General features: G+C 39.9%; 1 protein-coding gene across 8 annotated transcripts in view; it reads right to left on the bottom strand.

Annotated features, from left to right (window-relative positions):
- Window positions 1-4,252: 4,252 nt before the first annotated feature.
- Window positions 4,253-22,720, bottom strand: part of lrp1bb (low density lipoprotein receptor-related protein 1Bb) — a 341,490-nt gene continuing 323,022 nt past the window's right edge. For 6 of the 8 annotated variants that reach the window (XM_061691330.1, XM_061691332.1, XM_061691334.1 and 3 more), the window contains 8 exons: window positions 22,336-22,497; window positions 21,644-21,818; window positions 16,732-16,836; window positions 11,082-11,158; window positions 9,961-10,051; window positions 9,050-9,200; window positions 7,612-7,750; window positions 4,253-5,321 (listed from right to left, as the gene is read on the bottom strand). In XM_061691330.1, the coding sequence (XP_061547314.1) occupies window positions 5,194-5,321; window positions 7,612-7,750; window positions 9,050-9,200; window positions 9,961-10,051; window positions 11,082-11,158; window positions 16,732-16,836; window positions 21,644-21,818; window positions 22,336-22,497 (1,028 nt within the window). In that variant the 3' untranslated portion in view covers window positions 4,253-5,193. The remainder of the gene's footprint in view (window positions 5,322-7,611; window positions 7,751-9,049; window positions 9,201-9,960; window positions 10,052-11,081; window positions 11,159-16,731; window positions 16,837-21,643; window positions 21,819-22,335; window positions 22,498-22,720) is intronic. The other 2 variants (XM_061691338.1, XM_061691337.1) reach the window with 2 other exon arrangements.

Raw genomic sequence — 22,720 nt, 5'->3', positions numbered from 1 at the left:
TCAAAACCTGGAAACCTCATTCAGTATGTCCAAATTTGGTCAATTTAAAAACTTTTCAGAAATGGATACTTTTGGTCAGTCCTCATGTGTATCTGTTTTTTTTTTTTTTTTTTTTTTTTTACAAATTATTGGCCAATCTAAAGGGTTGAAAAAAAAGCTTGCTCTTTTTGATGATGCAATGTTAATAGCTCAACAAGCATGCCATTCTTTTTTGTGTCCTAAAAAGTGATGGTTTATGAGATGCAAGGATTCCACCTGACACCTATGTGTATGTACGCTTCTAAAGATAAACTATTTGCTTAATTTACCTACAGTGCCTGCCATGGCATAACAGAGAGAGAGAGAGAGACAGACATTAATAGACAGAGACAGAGAAAGACAGAGCGACGGAGAGCGCATGCAGTCTGTATGTGGACAAAGTTATCTTGAGCTGTTTTTTTGTTTTGTTTTTTTTAAACAATGATTGACATCTTTAATTGAACACATCCAATTTGTCATGTGTTTACTCCAACAAGCACAGAGGATGTAGCTCACTAATTAGTGCTGTAAGGGGTTATGAAAGTGTACCTTGGATTCCTAGCTAATAAACACCAAATACCTCGTTTTGAATTGGAATCCCAAAGCCCGGAGATGATTTAGATCAGGACATGTTGTTCAGTGTTGTTCATTACAGTTGGCGCATGTGGTGGAACATCCCTTAGCAACATATCGTATCTCTGTCTGTCTACCAATAAATAAAATGTAACTTGTGGCAAAAGCAATGCAGAAGTACACAACAGTTAATAAAATAAATTTACATACCGTTTACTGAAGTCGGCCTGGATGGACTCTTCTCCAGTTTTCCCCACCACTGCTGTGACTGAAGGTCCCCTCTGCATTATGTCATCAGCTGCTTGGCAATCATTTTCCTTCAACTGCACCATACCCGTTTACCATATTTACTCCATTATTAGCAGTGTTGGGAAGTAAAGAAATACAAATACTTCATTACTATACATAACTTTTTCATGTCTGCCCTTTAATGATTATTTATTTTTCTGTCAAATTACGTTTATTCCCTACAGTTAAAAACAGATCTATACTTTCTACCCCTTAATTTGTCAAAACAAGCTTGTTACTTTTTCAGCCTCCTTGTTGCTTCGGCTCAAGCCATATAAATAGTACGTAAAGCATCAAATGTTGTTTAACATCAATGCTAAACTATATTCATAATGTATAATGTTCCCGTCGACGAAAAAGCATAGCTTGTGACCAGAATGTATGCAAGGTACAGCCCTCACTGGGTATGTTCAAATGAATGGAGCCGGTAGCTGCCCTGCAAATATCCACACTTTCCCTTTAATTCTCACCGGCATCCTCTCTTTTTAATAACCGGCTTCTTCCTGAACTCTTAATCTATCTTTTTATGGTTTAAGAAATGTGATCAAGTACAATATATTGTACATACAGCATCAAACGCCGATACAGGCTAGCTGTTCAGGGCGTCCATATATACAATAGCTATACACCTGTATAGCCTACCCGACCAGCGATGCAGGAGCCTATCATGTTGAAGCGGGGAGGGTCTTGCCCAGAAAGGGCATTGGGTTTCTAAGAATGTCTGTGAAATGGGACGCTCCCTTTCCGGGTGTTTCGTCTTTTGTAAAAGTGTTTCGGGTTTTGTTCATTTGTTTTCTGAAATGTAAAAGTGCTTCGAGCACTTATCCCTAGTGAGGATAAGCGGTACGGAAAATGAATGAATGAATGAACGAATGAATCTGACGAGACTGGACAGGCGCTGGTGTAGGCACAAGAAAGATGCTCGATGAAGTATTATCCATTGTTCCGGTACTAGGAGTGGTATTTGTTTGACAGTTGAGCATGGGGTGGTGTTTCAGCACATTCAGCGGACACGCCCACCACGTCTGAAACCCATCAGTTGATTTTTTAAATTGTTAAGCCTCATTTCTATATACTTGATTCAACTTTGGCAGGGTTGTTAACAACACGTGTAAAATTTAGAAAGCTTATTTATTTAAACTTTACAGGAACTTTAAGGAGTTCAGTCAGTACTTACAATTTTATCACAGTAATTTTATTACACAAGTATCTGGAGTTCCATTTAAGTACATAGTGTGAGTACTGCCAACTGATTCTTAGAGCTCTTTGTGCTCATCCGTATGTTGTATAAATCCACCACAGACTTTACGTTAAGCTGCGAAACCATGCTGACTCTATAAAAATAACTTCAATAAGAATGGATTACCACATGAGGCAGCACATTGGCATATGGTTAGCACTGCTGCCTCACAGCAAGTACGTTTGGATTGGTGTGCAGGTTCAAATCTCAACTCACGCCTTTCTGTTTGATATTGGATCTCCCGGGGCGTCCAAACCGCATTCATCCAGTTCCAGTTCTAACCGCAAACGCGGAGATAAGAAGCTCTTTGTGGTGCACTACGCAGCACCTTTTGTTTTGATTGTGAATACGACTCACGCTGATAATATTGATTACGTCCGATAAATGAACCTTCTGGGTCTTATGTTTATGCAGAAGAGTGGTGATGCCTGCTGAGTGGAATGGAGACAATAAATCAATATGCAAGTTAGGGGGTGGGGGGTGGGAGGGGCACATCCATTATAGTTTCAAATTGCAGTTTTATTTATATCCTTGCCTCTGTTGATTAACCCTAGCGGCGATATGTGTGAGTGCGACCCACTTTCCTTCAGTTATTGTGTAACCAAAATATAATTTTGACTATTGGGGTGAAGCAATAACCAGTTCAGGGTGTACCCCGCCTCCTGTCCGATGACAGCTGGGATAGGCTCCAGCACGCCTGCGACCCTAGTGAGGCTAAGCGGCTCAGAAAATGGATGGATGGATGGATGGATGGGTGAAGCAATAGTTGAGTAAAATTATCAGCAAGCCGGGTGAACAGAATGAGTAGTAGTAGTCGTTCATTGTTCTTAGGCTATTGGTGTTGCTGTTTGATAGTTGAATCTTTATTTGTGAAATCGCATCAATTCTCTTTGCATTAACTGCATACATTTTATTTGCAATTATTTTAATGATAATGTTGGTATGTAGAAGAAGAATTCAGCATGCTCTTATCCTTTAAGTATTAGAAATGTTACAGAGGGATGTTTAGCAAAACAAAATATGAATACAGGAAGTCCTTGATTTACGAAGGAGTTCCGTTCCTACGCTGGCGACGTAACCCGAATTTGCTCGTAAGTCGGATTTCAAAATCGATGTGTGAGTGAGACGAGACTGCGCAGGCGTCGTCCGGCGGGACTGTGAAGGAGGAAGGAGTGCGAGTGTGTACGGTAGCAAGTGTAGTGATGGTGACCGGGGAAAAGTAGCGATTAGCGGAGGACCCGTTGATGTTGAATGTGCAGAGGAGCTCATAAAGCCATTAAAGCAGCAAATCGGTGCTTCGTGCCTTTATGGTTGCCGCCACCCAGCTCAGCTGTGCAACGAAAGAAGGGAGTTAACCCTTGCGTCTCCCGACCACTGTCAGGTGACCGTAGCAGGAAAGGTTAACACTTCGTATAAAGAAACTAAAATACATTAAAATAAAAAAAATAAGATGCTATACTTACCATTAGTGCTGAGAGTGTGAAAAAAGACAAAGATACTCCCGGCGCACAAACACAGACAAGCACTATGCACTAGCTAAGCAGAAACACTATGGTGCTGGGGACAAAATGGCGGACGAGACACAGGCGTCATAAAGTCGAAACGTCAGTAAGTCGAGTACGTCGTAACTCGAGGACCTCCTATAAATGCAATCAGCAATGTAACATGAACTTGAAAGAAAAAAAAAATGGGTAATTAAAACATTCAGGAAACTGACTTTGGCACCTCACTACAGTTTGGTCATTTTTGCATTATTGATACGCTTGGGTTTATGTTTAAAACTAAAAATGAAATGAAAACTTCCAAAAGTGATTGGTCGCTACACTTAACTCTTCAGACATAGACCTGAGACCTTCCATGAAATGTCAACATCCACAAATGTGAGACCACAGTCGGTTCATATCTACAGTATTTGCGTCATAATCCACATTGAGGTATCCATGTGCTGGCCATTTGGGAAAAGGGCAGGCATCAGTCTGGTTGCTATGGTGACCATGGATGTGAATCATGCGGCTAGAAATACATAAGGGAGAGTGGTTGTGGTGTGTTTAAACATGTTCATGGAGATATGCAGTTTACAACCAAATATTAAATAATGAGCATTTTGTATTCAGACACAAAGAGAGGCTGCTGCATGGAAATAAACCCCCTTTATTCAATATTGATTTACATTTTATATATAAAAAAGTTACATTTAATACATTTTGTCAAAGTACATAGCAGTCAAACCACATACAAATCAAATATAAAATTATAAAAAAGTCTTTATATTTATCCTCCTGCTTTTGGAAAGTAAGAGATGTGATCTATGATACGCCTTGCTTTGACTAACCTTGTGGTAAAACTCCGTCTGTGTACGTATTTAGTGATCCTGTTGATCCATGAGATTTAGAAAAATATGAGATTCAGCATTTGTCCTCTCAGCGTACAGTATGGGATCTGATCGGAGAACATTCAAGGTGGGCTTCAGTCTCTTGAAACAGAAGAAACGTCATTATTCTACAGCATACTGTATAATTGTCGTGATGTGGTCGATGACCCTTCAAGTCCACGGGAGTGGCAAAGACAATTTAAAACACTGTATGGCCTTTACTGGAAATCCAAGCAGAAAGAACCACCAGATAAAGATGAGATGTGTTAACACTAAAAGGTTTTGTGGTTGAATTAGAATGTTAAACAAGAACCAACTAACAAATTCCCCAAAACATTAACATTACTTATAATCGGTCAGAAAAAGCATTAATCAGCCTTTGTGTTCCACTTACAGTATTTGATCATCAAATGGTACAGATTCGTACACTTGTAACCGTGAGTAATAATGATGTGGTGTGAATACATTTTTTTTTTTGCACTTCAGAGGCTTGAGTGTCATTCAGTACAGAGCTGCGTAACCTAAATTTTACAGAGATTAGAAAGCAACATGAAAATAGCGCTCCAAATTACACCGAGCACGTAATGCTGATGCGACGTCAGGAAAACCTAAAAGCCTCGTAGAAAATTGTTTTACCGCCTTCGAATAGTGTGTTAAAAAAAAAAAAAAAAGTACAAAGAGTCACGTAAGCTATGCGGCGGTTTCATGAATAATCCCCTCGAATTTCTTTGGGAGTAGCTCTCTTCTCTCGTCGATACTGACGATCGCCTTGTGACAGTTTTGTCCGTCCATATACATCTTTGCATACACTGGGTTGGCGTAATTCAAGGGCTGTATGGAGGGTAACAACATGGAAGAAAAAGAGGGATTAGAAAAATGCAGCACCGTCTGAGCCAATATATTCCATGTGGGAATAAAGTGGAGGAAATCACTATTTGATCCCCTTCGGAATTTGTAAATTTGCTCATAATAAATTAGCAGGCTCCATTTTTTATGGTTGTTTATTGATTATGGTGATAAACAGAACATCTGTTATGAAAATACTTGATGCCCTACAACTCAGTCAGAATTCGGACCCAAGGATACATCATCCCCACAGTCGAACATGGAGGTGGAAACATGATGTTTTGGGGCTATTTTTCTGCAAAGGGCACAGTGCGACTTTACTGCTCCAGTGAACTGAGCTGTGGACTGTAAAATCTCAGATGAAACCCTCCTTCCCTCGGCAAGACGAAGTTGGCTCACTGATGGGCCTATCAGCATGACAATGGGCAAAAAACACACTGCTACGGTAACAAAAGAGTGGCTTCAGAAGAAGACTCCGTCTCCAGACCTCATTCCAACAGAAAACCTGCGGAGGGTGCTGAAGCTTCGAGTGTCCAAGCCGCAATATCATGGTAAAGTGCTTTTGGTGTCATCATCAGAATCACTCAGTCATCATGAAAATGTAGCACAATCATACAAGTCTGAGGTCTAATTAGTGGAAAATTTATACTAATTAAAAAAAAATTATGTGGTATTTGATAAAACGAGTCATTTTGAGCATGTTTATTCTATTTTCATAATCATATTGAACATTTCGCATGTTTCCCTTTACTTGTCGTCCACCCTGTCATTATGGTGTGGAAGCCCCTTAAAAAAAAAACCCTGATGTTTCCAGTGACATTACGACCAGCATTTTGTCTTTCTTCATTGGAGGCTGAAACAGTGGATAGTTGTGGGGTAAATAGTTACGTTTCTCAATTTTCATCATATTATGCAGTTGGATGTTTGCAAGCTTAACATGTCCACTCTGTCATAGTGAAATATGATGCTTTAGAATTTCAAAATACATTTGTTAAACAGCGCACAATCAGCTTTCTCACGGAATCATGTTGCTAAGTCATGGTTATTAAATCCAATAGCCAGAAATATCTACCCTGTCGGCAAGCTCACGTATTTTGCTTTTTGCATGTACGTTGTCTGCTTCAGTGGCACGGTGAACGGCCGGTTAGCACAATTGCCTCACAGTTCTGAGGACCAGGGTTTAAATCCCGGCCTCGCCTGTGTGGAGTTTGTTCTCCCCGTGCCTGCATGGGTTTTCTCCGGGTACGCCGGTTTCCTCCCACATCCCAAAAACATGCGTGTTCGGTTGATTGAAGAATTTAAATTGCCCGTAGGTGTGAATGTGAGAGCGAATGGTTGTTTGTTTATATCTGCGCTGCGATTGGCTGGCGACCAGTTCGGGGTGTACCCCGCCTCTTGCCCAAAGATAGCTGGGCAAGGCTCCAGCACGGCCGCGACCCTAGTGAGCATAAGCGGTACAGAAAATGGATGGATTGTCTGCTGCAGTGTGGGAGCTTGACCAATATGTGTTTCTAACAGAAAAACAGCTTGTTAATACAATCAATATGAAGTTTAATTTTGGGGGTGAAATGTGGAAGTCTCAAAGGTGATAATTGGTGATAATGACACAATTTTTTTATTTATTTGTTAGTGAGCAAACTTACCAATTCATCAGTGGGTCAAATTATCAATCAGCCAGCTTTTTAAATAATGTTGGATGTTATGGATGTTGGTAATTATTTGTAGCATGATGTCTGCCATAGCCATGGTTACACAAGATGACCTACTTCAGTGGTCTACGTATATATATATATAGAAGGACGACTTTCAGGTTTGTGGTTGCATTGTTGTTAAAAAAAAATATTTTGTGTTCAACAGATTTATGTTCATCACTTGTATTTGCGATATTGTCCTGAGTGGTAATCAAACTTCTGTAGCGAAAGGCTCAGAGCAGCAAATCTATAAATAAAATCTAACAAAATGTGCACTGTTGCTTTAATATGTCTATGTGCATCTTTGAACTTTAAATGTCAACTTGTACGTGTGGAGCAGGTGCAAAGGAAATCACAACCTCGATCAACATATTCAAGAGGTGTTGCAGTAAAAATGCAAGAAGATGCAGAGTCATGCAAACACATTTCTAATTGAAATCCTGTGGCATATGCACTAAACGTTGATTTATTTCATCATCACTATGGACCTTTTGTTTGATTATTGTGGCATGTGGCACAGTCAGTCACATATAAACACGAAGCAAACATTGCAGGCACCCGTACGTTGCTCATTGATTGCTTACATTCTATACAACGATGGTTCATGTCCTTATCAGGCAAACTCATAGTGAGGTTTGAAAAATTCACCTGTCCAGGAATTACCTCCTTGGGCACCGAATTGATACCCAAGGCGCGAGCGTCACTGGAATTTACACACCAGCCCTGCAACAGAAGCAAGCAGCACTGCTGATCATGCAAAGCTTGCTAAAAATGGCTGTTAACAGTTTGCTACAGCTTTAAAAAAAACATGCGAAGGCTACAAGATATGTTATGTAGGGTTTTGGGGATGGAGGAGGGTGTTAGAGAAGAGAGAAAAAGTAGTGAAAAGGTTTTAAATGAAGCTCTGTTGCTCTAACAATAGTAAATGTCAAAGTTGGCAGTGCAAAAAGCATCAAGTTTGAAGCTCTTACAGCAAAAAAAGAACGCTGAAGGTGTTATGACTCGTTTCATACACTCAGCCTAAGTGTGGAGTGGTCAGATGAGAATACATTTTAAAATGATCACTAGTATAGACATCAACAAAAATACAATATTTTTAGCAAAGAAATAACTTTCGGTCCCATTAAATTTGTGATTCCCAAAGTGTGGTACGAGTACCACTTTTGGTATGCGAAAGATTTATTGATTTAAAATGTTCAAACTATGCATAATGTTAGTTTTTTAAATTTATTTTTTAAATCCAGTACCACTACATTTATCAAGTGGAGTACAGTTGTATTTAACAGGAACTGGTTAGTAGCGATGTATAAGGAATGGGCCAATCCCGGCCTTAGTTCAAAGTATCAGGTACTCGTGAAGGTTGCCCATGCCAGCCACCAATACTTAAGGCAAAAGAAAAAAAAAAAGAAAAATCTGCCAGACTGTGGCGGTTTGAAACATCGGCAGAGCATGTACGTCAGAAAGAAAGAAAGGTCTTTTTTCACAATTATCTGTCATTTATTTATTGAGTGATTGATTGATTTCAGAACCGTTTGTTTCCACGTATCACTGGCGTCAGGCCGAAACCTCCCTTGTCCAAATTTAGTCAGTTTAATATTTTTCACAAAATGATATTGTTGGTCAGTGCCCACGTGTGCGTTTTATTTTTTAAAACTATTGCCCAGTCTAAAGTATTGAGAATGGCCGATGCAAAGTTAATGGCTCAATAAACATGCCATTTTTGTTTTTGTTTTGTTTATCCTGCAATGTGATGGTTTTCGAGATACAAGGATTCTGCCTGTCACCAGCGATATGTATTTAGGTATGATTTTTATCTCACTTTTATGTGCACTACATTTTAATTGAATCCTAATGAGGATAAGCGGTACAGAAAATGGATGGATGGATGGATGATTAAAGTAGTTTTGACCATTTGTCTTATTTATGTTCAAACTGGTAGCAGCATGGGATACCTGTACCTGCCTTAAACTTGTAAAGGTACACTGAACCTTTTTGAGGGGATCTCTTGGCTTGCTGACCCACCTTATGAGGGTCCAGCGTGAAGCTGGGTCGCAGCAGGCTGCCTGCATCGGCATGGTTGTCGTGGTCCACTTCATACATGTTGTACGACGGGTTCCCGATCTCTACGTTCATCCCTCCGTTGGACATGGGCTGCCTTTGGACACGTTTCCCCCTAAAGGCATGCGGTGGACTGGAGTCAGCCAACATTTATTAACTTGCTCAGCCATGTTACACATTCATCAAGCCATTTTCGATAGCACTTCATTAAGGTCGTGGGTGAGTACACCCTGGATTGGTTGCTAACTATATAGGCAGATGACCATTCACCTTCACATTCACACCTCTGGACAATTTAGGGTGAACCTAACGTAGGTGTTTTTAGAATGTGGGAGGAAGCCGGAGTCCAACACAGGACCTCTAAACTGTCAGTCATACGCGTTAACCACTAACTCACCGTGTTTAACAGTTTCCCAAACTACGTCACACAAACCCAACTGGCGTGGTTTGAGTCAACAACTGAAAAGCTGAACTGCAATCAGAGGCTTAATGGATTATACTGTTCCCAAAAATCAAATTCATGCTTGGTTTAAACGAAGCTTGATGTTTTATCCTCATAAATTTGCATTAGGCAGTTCAATGAGGTAGTGGTTAGCATGTCTGCCTCACAGTTCTTAGGTTCAGGGTTCGAATCTCAGCTACTTCCTGTGTGGAGTTAGCATGTTTTCCGGCTTCCTCCCACAGTCCAAAGACACCTTAGGTTCGCTGAAGAGTCTAAATTGTCCATAGGTGGGAATATGAGTGTTAATGCCTGTTTGTCTATATGTGCCCTGCGAAAGGTACCAGTGGTATCTGTATCAGTGCGTACTCACGAGTGAGTATCAAAAATCCCCAATAATCAGTATAGAAAAATAATGAATGCATTTACTACCAACCTTTGCTTCCGTCTGCAGATGTAAATAACCGCAACCACCATCACGATCAAGATGACCAGCAGGACCAGAGGCACAATGATAGCGATGCTCCCTTGGAGAGACACAATGCAGGCAGAGATGGATGATCAATGATCACAAACGGGTACCTTTTCACAGCCAAATGGCTAATATTTATGGAAATAAAAACATGGCTTTTGCAGTCCTGGTAAGCAGAATGAAAGTTATTTATGAGCCGTTACAGGTCCGCAACAGCAGGACTTCAAATTTAAATACAGTGAAACTGATGCATTAAAGCTTTTGCATTTTAATATATTACTGCATACTGGGTCAAGGTAGTAATACTACAACAACAACTACTACTACTATTGCTACTACAAATACAATTAATTTTACTAACAATAACAATCATTTTATTTCAATAACTACAGTGGTTGAGACACGTCACAACAAATGCCACAACACAACAACCTACAGCTACAACACAAGGACATTAACATCCAACAGAAGTGACCTGTAATAATTTGTGCGGGTTACCAGGGGACTGCTATTGCTGACGGACCAAGTGACTGAGGCAGGAAGTTTATAATGTACTTACAGTAGCTTACTTTCACTTACTTTTTTTTCCAACCGTGTTCATCAAAACGTGTGCAACTTCCTGCCTCAATCACTTGATCCGTCACTGCCGTTGTAGGTTAATGTCGTTCAGTTGTGGCTGTATTGACCTGTCTTAGCCACTCTATGTATCACCTCTACAGATGTGCAGTTGTGCCTATCTGACGACTTGGATGTTATTAGCTAGTGCAACATCTAATCTTTACATAATCAGTGAAAGCACAACATGTTTTTTTTTTTTTTTTTTTTTGGAGAGGTGTTATCGACATAACCTGCTTCTGTGGTTTATGAACCTCTAAAGACCTCCATACTGCTATGCATACATAATCATGTGTGCTATATATAACTATCACCATTCCAAAGAACCAGTAAGCAACCCGTAAAGAACCCTAGTGGTGTACAAATGTGCTAGCTGGAACCATGGGTGCTATATAGAACCTCGGAAGCGGCTTTAAATTTTAGAGTGAGGACTCATTCAAACTTAACTATTGACATTGTGCAGAACTAACCTCCACTGGTATTGTCTGATCTGCTGCTTTTGGGTGCGGGTCTCTCACACTGAGTTCCAGCCCAGTTGCTAGAGCACCTGGTCAGAAGATAGCACGGTTAGAAAACAAAACACAAGACACAAGCGAGAAAACATTTAAACAATGACATGTTGAACTCAACAAACCGACATCTCAAGAAAATGCACAATGTTGTGTTCACACAGTGAGTGAGATTTGATGTTGATTACTTATTGTGTGGATAGAAATAAATAAAAAGATGATATCAGGACAAGAAGTCCTTGTATTATTTGTGTTCTGCCTGGGCATGATGTATGTAACGGAGAAGGTACAATATGTAATTTTCACACGACTACCGCGGATGGGCCTGTAAAGCATGAACGATCCAGGGAGGTGCAACCAGATAATGAATGTATGAATAACTGCTAATTACATGCACTAGTATGAATTACACCATACACAGTATGACACCAACATGAACCTTTAATAGAGAGTCAACATCCTCTGAAATGTTTTGAGCCTGTGTTCCAAGAATGAACATCCATCAAGGGGAAAAACATGGCATCCTACTCCAGCTTGTAAGCAATCCTCATATTCAGCTTGCTGTCATGCACATGTTGCTAAATGCAGCCAGATGAGCACATGATGTCAAATTCGAGTTCGCCCCCTTGTCCTTGTGCTGGGCGAGGGCTGCATGAGATGGGTGAAATAGTGACGGTCGTGCAGCAACTGTTCATGAAACAAGTGCCTCGTTGGATTCACCTGACATGCTCATTAGAGCTCTGAATAAACGATGTCGGCAACTTCGACTCGGCAGATTGGTGAAATGTAAAATAATGCAGTATTAACATATTGTAAGTAATGTATGTACGTCTGTAAAATCTTTCAAAATAAGGATTGACAGATAAGTCTGCCTAGCTTTTAGGAGGAGTAGTATTAGCATTCATCAATTTTTATCCATTTCAGGGGGCCGCCATGTTTGGCAATATCGCCTTCTGCTGTTGGACGAAATTGTCACAAGGTCTCGTGCTTGTGTTGGGAAAGTCATGTGACCAACTCCAGAAAACCCTTCAGTGGAAAACAAGCATAACTACAGGTTGATGACATAAACTAAACAAACTAAAATTTTGTACAAACCGTCATTATCCCGTAGTTATGCTAGTTAGCACAGCACACACGGGGACCCCGCTACCTGTTTTGTGGGTATGGCTACTTGATGTTTGCAGCGCAAGTGCGACAGCAATTGTAACGTTTATTTCAGCCAACGGTAGAGTGCGATATTGAAAAACATTGTGGCGCCCAGAGATGGATGAAAATTGATGAAATATTCTGTTTAATTCAAATTTCACGTACGCAATATTAATCCGAATACTGTGTTTCGACTATTGAGGGCATATACATTGTATTCTTGCCCCTGTTTTCTTTAGTTGAGTTCACCTTTAAATGACATACGTCTACTTTTGAATAAGAGTCAGGGAAAACACTGACTACTGCTATTTTTACCATACTGCATCTTGAGTGAACCTTCATTCAAAAATAGGACAGTCTGTAATCATTACCTGCGAACAGTATGTAATCACCTTTCCTAATGTATTTTTGAGCACTTGTTACATAAAGAGTTACTACTCCAAGGTGGTACAAAGAGCCCATTTTGTGGACAGGCTACATAATGGGAGCCAGATGGAGTTGAGTGAGGCGTCAACAAAGCGGGTGACAGGGCTCTGGATACGTCGGTGGCGAGGTGACCTACTTGCAGCGGGGTTTGTTAAGAGCTGTTAATGTGCACATCCCCTCATTCTGACAGAAGTAATCGCAGGGGTTGGCCAGCTCATCGCAACGTTGGTTCTTGAACCCTGATGTGCAGCTGCAAAACATTGCGTTTGGAGTGATGAGACGGCCTTTCAAATAGCACACTGTTGACCTTGCCATTTGCATGATGTGTCCTGATTGACACAGTAAAGTCTTCGAGTGGATTCGAGTTGAAGATGGAGTGCATGCGTGCGCTATGTAGCAAAATCTAAATGCGAGTTACAGTATATACACAGAATAGATCAGCTGCGCACTCAATGGAAGAAAAAACATTGGTTTGGTCTTACCTCAAGTTCATTAAGACCAAATCATCTCATGAGATGTTACTTTTAACTACATAGAATCAATGTAGACAGGGTAGCAGGGAATATTGCCTCCTACCACAAATAACACACTAATACATTAAAACAACACGATTCATGAATATCATAGAAAACACAATATTTTCAAAAACATACTTTATAGAGCGGTGCCTTAAGATATGAGTTTAATTTTTTCCGTGACCACGCTCATAACTCAAAATCATATTTTCCAAGTAAAATGAATGGAAATGACAATAATCTGTTCCACTCTGCCCAAAAAAAAAACGATAAACATTTTTGTAATGTATTTTTAATAAGGAAACTAGTACATTATGATATTTTACTTTATCAAAACATGAAGTAATAACAGTCAAATATAATGTATATAATTAAATGGTTTGTGAATTTGGATTAATTCAGTATAATACAGGCATGCAGACAGTTTCACAACTACTGGAGTCACGTACATAATCACAGTAATATTAGTTATTCGCAGAGGATAAAGACAATCTGCTTGTGAGTATTGTTATATTGTGTGTCTACATGTGTTGCTGCAGTCTTTTTGCTCAAATAGTCGTTGCTTAAAGTGCTATGGGACTGCAGATGCTATTCCCCAACCGGTCTATGGTGTGTCCTCATTATGTGTTTGCATTATGCTAGCAGACTAAGACAAAGTTATATGGTTGCTTTAAATAGACAACATATATTTCTTCTTAAACTGGAAGTGTCATTAAACAGATTTAAAGCTCTTTTTTGAAGAATTGTTTACTATCTGCCAAACTGCTGCTCGTTGTGTGTTCACTGCCACTAAACAGCGCTTGTGTCTAAATTTTTTTATTCGCTGGTCAAAGCAAAAAAAAATAAAAAATCGGCCAAGTGACGACTCGAAACTCAAAAAACTCTGGTCACTCATACTACTGTATTTTCAAGTTTCAAGACCACTGATGCTGCTGTGAAACATCTTTAATTGTAAGTACAACTTTACATGAAATAAGTGAGCAACAATAAAGCGAATGTATCACATGTCCATCGGTTATTTTAATTCGGCAAAATGCACATTTTATTGCAGTTTAATATGAAAGGACGACGGAGCGAGACCTCTCCTGCACCACTCACTGGAGCTCCTGTGATTAAAATGTGAGCCGTCCAGTGAATTTTGCAATGAGTGGGACCTTGACTACTGCAGGAAGGAATGATTGTGAATAGATTTAGAAGTCATTGAAGTTAAGACGAATCTGAGCGCTGCCTAAATTGAGGATTGCTTTTTCTGTGCTTATAAATCACAGCTGCCAAATGTACGGCATATTAGTCATTGTGAAAAACGACGTACCGAACCGGCCGCGGATTAATACCTGCTGAGTTATAATCGCACGCTGTGCAAAAAGAAAGCTCAAATAGGAAACTGTAAATCTATTTCTAAAGCCAAACATTAAAAGTTTGGAAAGAATGTACCTTTTGGAATTGGGGTTGGACGTTTTTTTGCAGTCGAAGCCACGGTGATGAAAGTCGAGTTGACGTCGATTCATCGATGACTTTGACATTTTTCCAGTTGTCAACTCACTGTGCATCCTTTCGCATCCAAACACAAGCTCACACACTCATTTTTAGTTTTATATAGCAGTGTTTTATATATCAGTGTATACTATTTTTATTTTATTTTTTTAATGACAGGAGGCGAGAACGCTTGATCCGACCATCTGTGAAAACATGGTGTCAGAGTGCTGTTTGTGATTGGATGGGTGAGTCAGTCAATATATTATCTGTCTTTGCACTGTTACAGGAGGGCATTTGGTGAATTCGCTGACATGGGGATTTAAGGCTGCCAGTCAACTAGCATTAGCGGCTGCTTCTCCGCTTCATGCGGAGCGTCACGTGACCAAACCCGGAAAATAAGTTAAGCCGGCTTCCTCTGTATGCTGCGATAACTAGCATAAGTACGGGCTGATGATATGATGGTTTGAACACAAATTTAGTTTTCTTTATGGCTGGTGTCTCCAGACTAAAATTAAATACGTTTGTCTTTTATTTATACAGGTACAGCATGAAATGGTATATGTAAAAATGAACAAAGCCCAAAAAGATTTAGTCATCTTTGGTAGTTCTTGAAGAAAACTTGTGTTAAACAAAAGACAGTGTAGAAGTTTAATATTTCTACAGTTGCTTTGTCTCAGTCTCCTGCCATAGGGCTCCGCCTCCGCCAGTCACCTGAAATGGAAGGAGGTGCTTCGACCTGTTTGCTGAAGGCGAAAGTTGGTTGCACATAACCTCTAGTCAGATGGGCGTGCATTTATTATAATTGAAGGTAGACGTGCATATTTTGCAAGTGACTGTACTACCGGTCTCATTTTGAGTCAAATATTTCCACACAGTAAAGGCACTGCTGCTAGTTTGCTGTGCCGACTGACCACCTGTTGATTGCAGCGAGGCTTCTGCATTGTTAATGCCAAAACATCTGATTGCCGATTAACTGACTGCAAGCTGTAATCGTGCTTGTGTAGCGGTAAAGTCGACTAGTTGGTTTCGACCCCTACTCTGGAATAGAAAGACAAAACTTGTGGTAAAAAGACAGTGCCAAAGCTGCTGTGAGGTATCCATACAGAAAATAAATACTGTTAATCTAAGAATAGACAGTCTTTTTTGGTATTACTACACCCAAGTATTATCCATCAAAGCAATGCAGTTTGGCCTTGTGAGTTTGGTAGTAAAGATTTTTGATAAAGTTGTACATATCTTCACATACATCTCCTGTTCCTTTTAGGAAATAATAAACCCTGTGATCAGATCTGTTGACCTCATCCAATAGGATAGAATCATTTGCATAGAAATTGATTCTATCCACTTGAATTTGTGAGATGAGTACAAATTTCAATCTAGCAAGCCTGGACAATGGGCAGTTAAAAATGCAGACCGTTGGGCTTGAGAAGAAAGGATTTCCAATTTCCCCCTTGAAGAAATTTTTAACAAAGCGCTGCATGCGATTATAGCTCCGGTGATATTAATCTATGGGCCATGCTTGGAGGAGTTACATCATTTTTTTTTTTTTCTTCGACTGAGTGTCATGTTCAATGACTGACACATACCCCCTTTTTTCAAGACAGCAAACTTCTAAATCCTACGAATGAAGAGAGTCAGGGAAACCTGACACAAGCTCTTTACTGCAAGGAGGACTAGTGTGATATGCTACAAATGGCAAGCTATGAACAGGATTCCACCTTCTTTTTTTTTTTTTATCTACGTGAACGCCTTAAGCCACAGCAACATGTCACACAGCGTAAGATGGCGCTCTGGCATCCAGCCCCATGCTGTGCCATGGCCTCCGCAATATGACACCAAACACAAGTTGGGTTTTAGGATTGTGTTGCATTGGAAAATTACTAGGTTGTACGACTCTCCGATCCAGGCAGGCAAATGGGACCCCGTGATGGTTCTCGGCTGTGCTACTCAAGTCAGGCTTAGTGGGATGAAGAACCGCCATTTTCATGTAGGTAGCGAGGGTGAGAATAATTACAGTCTGTCTCTCGTGTCATTAAGTAGTGACTTACTGACAGAAAGGAAGGTTGGTGTCGGGGTCCAGGTGACAAGTGCCTCCATTGTAGCAATATCCATCACACAGTTGACAGCTTGGTGCAATTCGCCCATTTGTGCAACTGAGGGGGGGAAATAATGAATTTGTGTGACAAGTAAAACAATAGACTACATGCAATGAATGAGAGTTTGTTCCAAATATATATATATATATGTGTGTGTTTATATATATATACATATATATATATGTATATATATATATATATATATATATATATATATATATATATATATATATATATATATATATATATTACCAGGAGCAAAAAGCAGAAATTTATAAATATAAATGACAAATGTGCAAAAATAGTTACATTTCAGGTACTAAATCTGTAATAACAGTCTGCTTTTATTAAATACCCCCCAAAAAAGGTAATTTGACATCCACGTTGTCATCAGATAGTCATGATGTACTGTAGATTTTTATCAGTTATTTAATTTGTATTTGTTTATTGGAAAATGAATGAATGAAATGAAATGAAATTATGCAGTATTGAGAAGGGGGGGGGGGAATGAAACAGAACTATCCATGCTTCATTACTAGTCAAACATACTACTTGGCAGCTTCACTGATTAGAACCTTGCACAAACTAGCACCTGTTTTGTGACATGTGAGAGATACTTGCATGCAGTGGTGCCTTGAGATACGAGTGACTCGACTTATTCAAGAGTTATTCAGGATACAAACCCTAATTGGGACGATTTTTGTGCTTTGACTTGCGAGCAAAAAAAATAATTACGAGTGCTATATAGTGGCACTAAACTCAACTCACTTCACAACAGGCAGGAGTTTAGTATCATGAACAAATCTTCAAAAAGCGCCTTTAAGCTGTTTAATGCCACTCCCCATTCAAGCTTATTGTCAAACGAAACATAAAATAAAACGAATCCCACGTTGTGTATAAAAACCAACGACATAACTTGGCCTTCAAGTTCGCTTAGCTTAATGCTAAGAAATAATTGGAAACACCAAAGGGCTAACGAATAGCATGTAGGTATTAATGGATGGAATTGAACACAAACGGTGCCATAACACATGGAGACAGATAACATAACAATACTCACAGGCGCATATTCTTTATCCTCTGTGAAAAAACGACCAATATTACTGCAAATTACTGAGACACTTACGGTAGCTGAGTGAAACATTTTCTTCATTTGTTTGCATGACAGTATAATACTGGCGCAATCACTTCATGACGACGCACAAACTGCTTATGCTTTACATTTTATTTAATGGTTATTACTGTAAGTTTTTAAAAAGTACAATATTAGAGAGTGCTGTTTTCCATATTAAAAACACATTACAAAAATGTTTGTCGTGTTTTGGGGTGGAGGCTGGAAAGGATTGATGGGATTTCCATTCATCTCAATGGGGAAAAAGGAAATTATATACAAATGTTTTGAAATACGACCGTAGTCATATTCCATTTTTCGTACCGCTTATCCTCCCTCAGGGCGCAGGTATGCTGGAGCGTATCCCAACTCTCTTTGGGCAAGAGGCGGGGTACACCCTGAACTGGTCAGCAGCCAATTGCAGGCAGTGATATCGGTAATGCGTTACAAATTTACCTCTTCTGTTACAAAGTAACGCATTACTCCAAAATTCCCCCATTTTGAGTAACAAGCAAAGTAACGCGTTACTTTTCCCGGAAGTGTAATTGAACTACAGTTACGTTTTCAAACCGGCAATAGTTACTTTTGCGTCATCAATTTCTCTCACCAAGTACTGATGAGTGGCTGGTGACTCTGAAAAAACGCAGTCCAGCCATTCAATAGCATTTAACCGCTCATGCAGACCGCTGATTTCTCAATAAGCGGAAGAAAGCGATAGGTTGTTGATTTTACAATGCACAGTGACCTTGCAGTACAATAGAAGTGCAAAGAAATGTACGATTTCACGATTTTTGTTATTTTCCTTTGTAAAAAGTGTATTTGATTGTTGTTACTTTTTGAATTTACACATTAAGAATATAGTTTTACTAGCGTGTTAAGTGCGCAATCCATTGTGAGTTAATTATTCATGCGTGGTCATAAATCGGTCATGGAGGTTAAGGACTGACTCACTGAAGGATTTACAATACTTATCTTAAATAATAGTTACAATGAAAAGTGAGAAGTTTCAAGTTCGTCTGTAGTCCGGACAGTGAGCTGGTTTAACGAACTGCACGGCTGACGTCACGTAAGTAAGTGCTTCTCCCCCCGTCAATCACCCACAGCTTTGCTAGTTAAACAGTTGCGTAATCTTGTCACCGTTTCTCGCTCTTCGCATCAAAGTTACGATGTTGGGAGCAATGGTTTGTGTGTGTGTGTTTATGTGCCTCCAATATCAAACCGGCACTTACTTTAACAACGTTTAGGTACTTACTGTGTTGGCATGTCAAGTCTGCGCTAAGTTGCTCATTTAATGTGGCTTCAACTACACTAATATTTCGTGATTGGTTCATGTTGATGACATCATTCTGTATTTTGTGTGGCGTACATTACCAAGTACTGGGTACAGTTAAGTTAATCCTTTTTTTTTGTACTGTGGATAAGTGATATTCCTGCCACTTGGCAGCTACTGAAAGTAACTAAAAAGTTACTTATTTCTAACTTTGTTACTTTTGAAATCAAGTAATCAGCAAAGGAACTAAATTACTTTTAAGATCAAGTAATCAGTAGTGTAACTAAGTTACTTTTTCAAGGTAACTGTGGCAACACTGATCGCAGGGCACATATAGACAAACAATCATTCACACTCTTATTCACACCAATGGACAATTTAGAGTCTTCAATTAACCTACCATGCATATTTTTGGAATGTGGGAGGAAACCGGAGTAACGGGAGAAAACCCATGCAGGGACAGGAAGACCATGCAAACTCCACACAGGGGAGGCCGGATTTGAACCTTGGTCCTCAGAACTATATATAGGGTCAGGCCCAAAATATTTATATATATTACAGTGACAAGTTTTGTTATTTTAGATGTTTTCAAAAACATATTCAGGATACAATTGTGTAATCAATATGGGCTTAAAATGCAGACTCTCAGCGGTAATTTGAGAGTATCTACATCCAAATTGGAGCAGCTCTTTAATACATAGCTGCCTCTTTTTCGAAGGACCAGAAGTAATTGGACAATTGACTCAGAAGGCTGCAAAAAAATAAGGCTGCATGGGCTCTTCCCTCGTTAACCTGTCATCAATTAAGCAGTTAAAATGTCTGGAATTGATTCCAGGTGTGGTGTTTGCATTTGAAAACTGTTGCTGTGAACACACAACATGCGGTCAAAGGAGCTCTCAATGGAGGTGAAACAGACCATCCCGAGGCTGGAAAAAAAAGAAGAAATCCATCAGAGCGATAGCAGAAATGTTAGGAGTGGCCAAATCTACACTTTGGTACATTCTGAGAAAAAGAAAAAGTGCCCTGGTGAGCTTGGGAACTCAAAAACGCCTGGATGTCCACGGAAGACAACAGTGGTGGATGATCACAGAACCTTTCCATGATGAAGAAAAAACCCTTCACAACATCCATACAAGTGAAGAACACTCTCCAGGAAGTAGGTGTATCAGTATGGAGGTCTACCATAAAAAGAAGACTTCATGAGAGTAAATACAAAGGATTCACCACAAGGTGCAAACCATTAATCAGCCTAAAAAATAGAAAGCCCAGAATTGACTTTGCCAAAAAACACCTGAAGAAGCCAGCCCAATTCTGGAAAAGCATTCTTTGGACAGATGAGACTAAGATCAACCTGTACCAGAATGCTGGGAAGAAGAAAGTTTGGAGAAGAATTGGAACAGCTCATGATCCAAAGCACACCACATCTTCTCTACTTGGTGGAGGCAGTGTGATGCCATGGCTTCCAATGGCACTGGTCACTTGTGTTTATTGATGATGTGACAAAAGAGAGAAGCAGCCGGATGAATTCTGAAATGTATAGGATATACTTTCTGCTCAGATTCAGCCAAATGCAGCAAAGTTGATTGGGTGGCGCTTCACAGTACAGATGGACAATGATCCAAACAATACTGCAAACGCAATGCAGGATTTTTTTAAAGCAAAGAAGGTGAATATTCTGGAATGGCCGAGTCAATCACCAAATCTCAACCCAATCAAGCATGCATTTCACGTGCTCAAGACGAAACTTAAAGCAGAAAGACCCACACAGAAGCAACAACTGAAGACAGCTGCAGTAAAGGCCTGGCAAAGCATCACAAAGGAGGAAACCCAGCGTTTGGTGATGTCCATGGGTTCCAGACTTCAGGCAGTCATTGCCTGCAAAGGATTCTCATCGAAATATTGAAAAGTTATATATTTTTTCGGGTTATGTTTATTTGTCCAATTACTTTTGAGCCCCCAAAATGAGGAGCGTTTGTATAAAAACAGCTGCAAGTCCTGCATGTTTAATCATATATTTTTGTTCAACCCCTTGAATTAAACCTTAAAGTCTACACTTCAATTCCGTTGTAGTTGTTTCATTTCAAATTCAACTTGGTGGCATGCAGAGCCCAACTCAAACTTTAGCTGGGAGTGGCAATAAATAGCTTAAAGTCTTTTTCTTGAAGAATTGTTCACTATCTGTCAAATTGCTGCTTGTTGTGAAGCACAGTTCCCTGCCACCATATAGCACTCTTATAAATATTTTCTCGCAACTCAAAACAAAATAACGGGCTCAATGATGGCTCGTATCTCGAAAAAACGAGTCCTCATAGCTCAAGGCACCAATGCACATGTATCAGGTCTAATGATTGCAAGTATTTAATGTGTTGTACACGTCTGGGATTGGATAAACATAAATAATGCAAAATCCGACTTCAACCACATAGCAGTACAACGTACCTCCCGACAGAAGAAGCAACAGTGAGCAGAAGGCGATAACTCACTTGCAAACCACATCTGCTGTCACCTCGCTAATGAGGCACGGCGCGCCATGGCACCGAAGACACTTGTCCACCTCACACTTGTTTCCCTCGAACCTGGCAGGACACACGCACTCCACGTAGCCGCTACTGGAAAGCGTGCACGCCTTGGAGTTCACGCAATAGTGGTGACAAATATCTGCTTTCCCATTTAGAGAGAAATAAAGAAAGAGGATGTTAATGACACACCAGGAATGTAGTTTGAGCTGCTTTAATTGGACTTGTGAAAGGTTTTAATGGGACTTAATTATCCTTCTCAAATGACATCTTAGCCACAGTTGAAAACATTTCACCCGTTGGGCAAACAATCGGAGGATACTAATGATGTGTAGCTAAAATTGTTTCCCCCACTAACAATAATTACAAAGCAGTGTGAAAGACGACAATAAAATCTTTATCACCTCCGCACAGAAACACCCGAAGGTTGTTTAATTGTGGTATTTTCATTTTGTTTATTAGAAAATATGATATTTGTGTGTGGGGGGGAGGGGGTGGGAGAAACGCCCTGATCTTTTTAAACACGTAGGTTTGCAGACGCATCTGAATTCAATTCCTCTGCTGTTTGATCACGCTTCTTTGTGTCAATCATGTGAAGCAAACAAGGCATTTGAATTATTTTGCACATGGCGCCATTAAATTGGAGGTGCAGAACTCACGGTATAGACACCGCTCTCCTGTGTACTCTGACAAACACCGGCACACTGGCTGGTTCCCCTGAGTGACGTCACATGTTCCACCGTTCAAACAGTAGTTGTTGCATATCCTCCTCTCGCAGAATGGCCCTGAGAAGCCCAGAGGACAGTGGCAAGTCGGTTTACCTAGATAAATGGAGACGTTAGAGGAAGGATTAGGGAATATAAGGAAAACCAGTAACACTCGTCTATAAATAAGGTGAAGGAGCTCAAAGCACCCCAAATGTTTTACAGAGCCACGGGCCATTGGGATTAGAGGTCAAACAAAAAATGGACAAAATAACTCCTGCACTGGTTCCTAAATGCAGCACGATAATCTAGATTCCTAAAATAAAATAAATAATAGTAC

This window comes from Phycodurus eques, chromosome 12, assembly GCF_024500275.1.
Source record: "Phycodurus eques isolate BA_2022a chromosome 12, UOR_Pequ_1.1, whole genome shotgun sequence".
NCBI lineage: Eukaryota > Metazoa > Chordata > Actinopteri > Syngnathiformes > Syngnathidae > Phycodurus > Phycodurus eques.
Note: the sequence above shows the minus strand (reverse complement) of the source record. Positions and strands in the feature narration are given on the sequence as shown.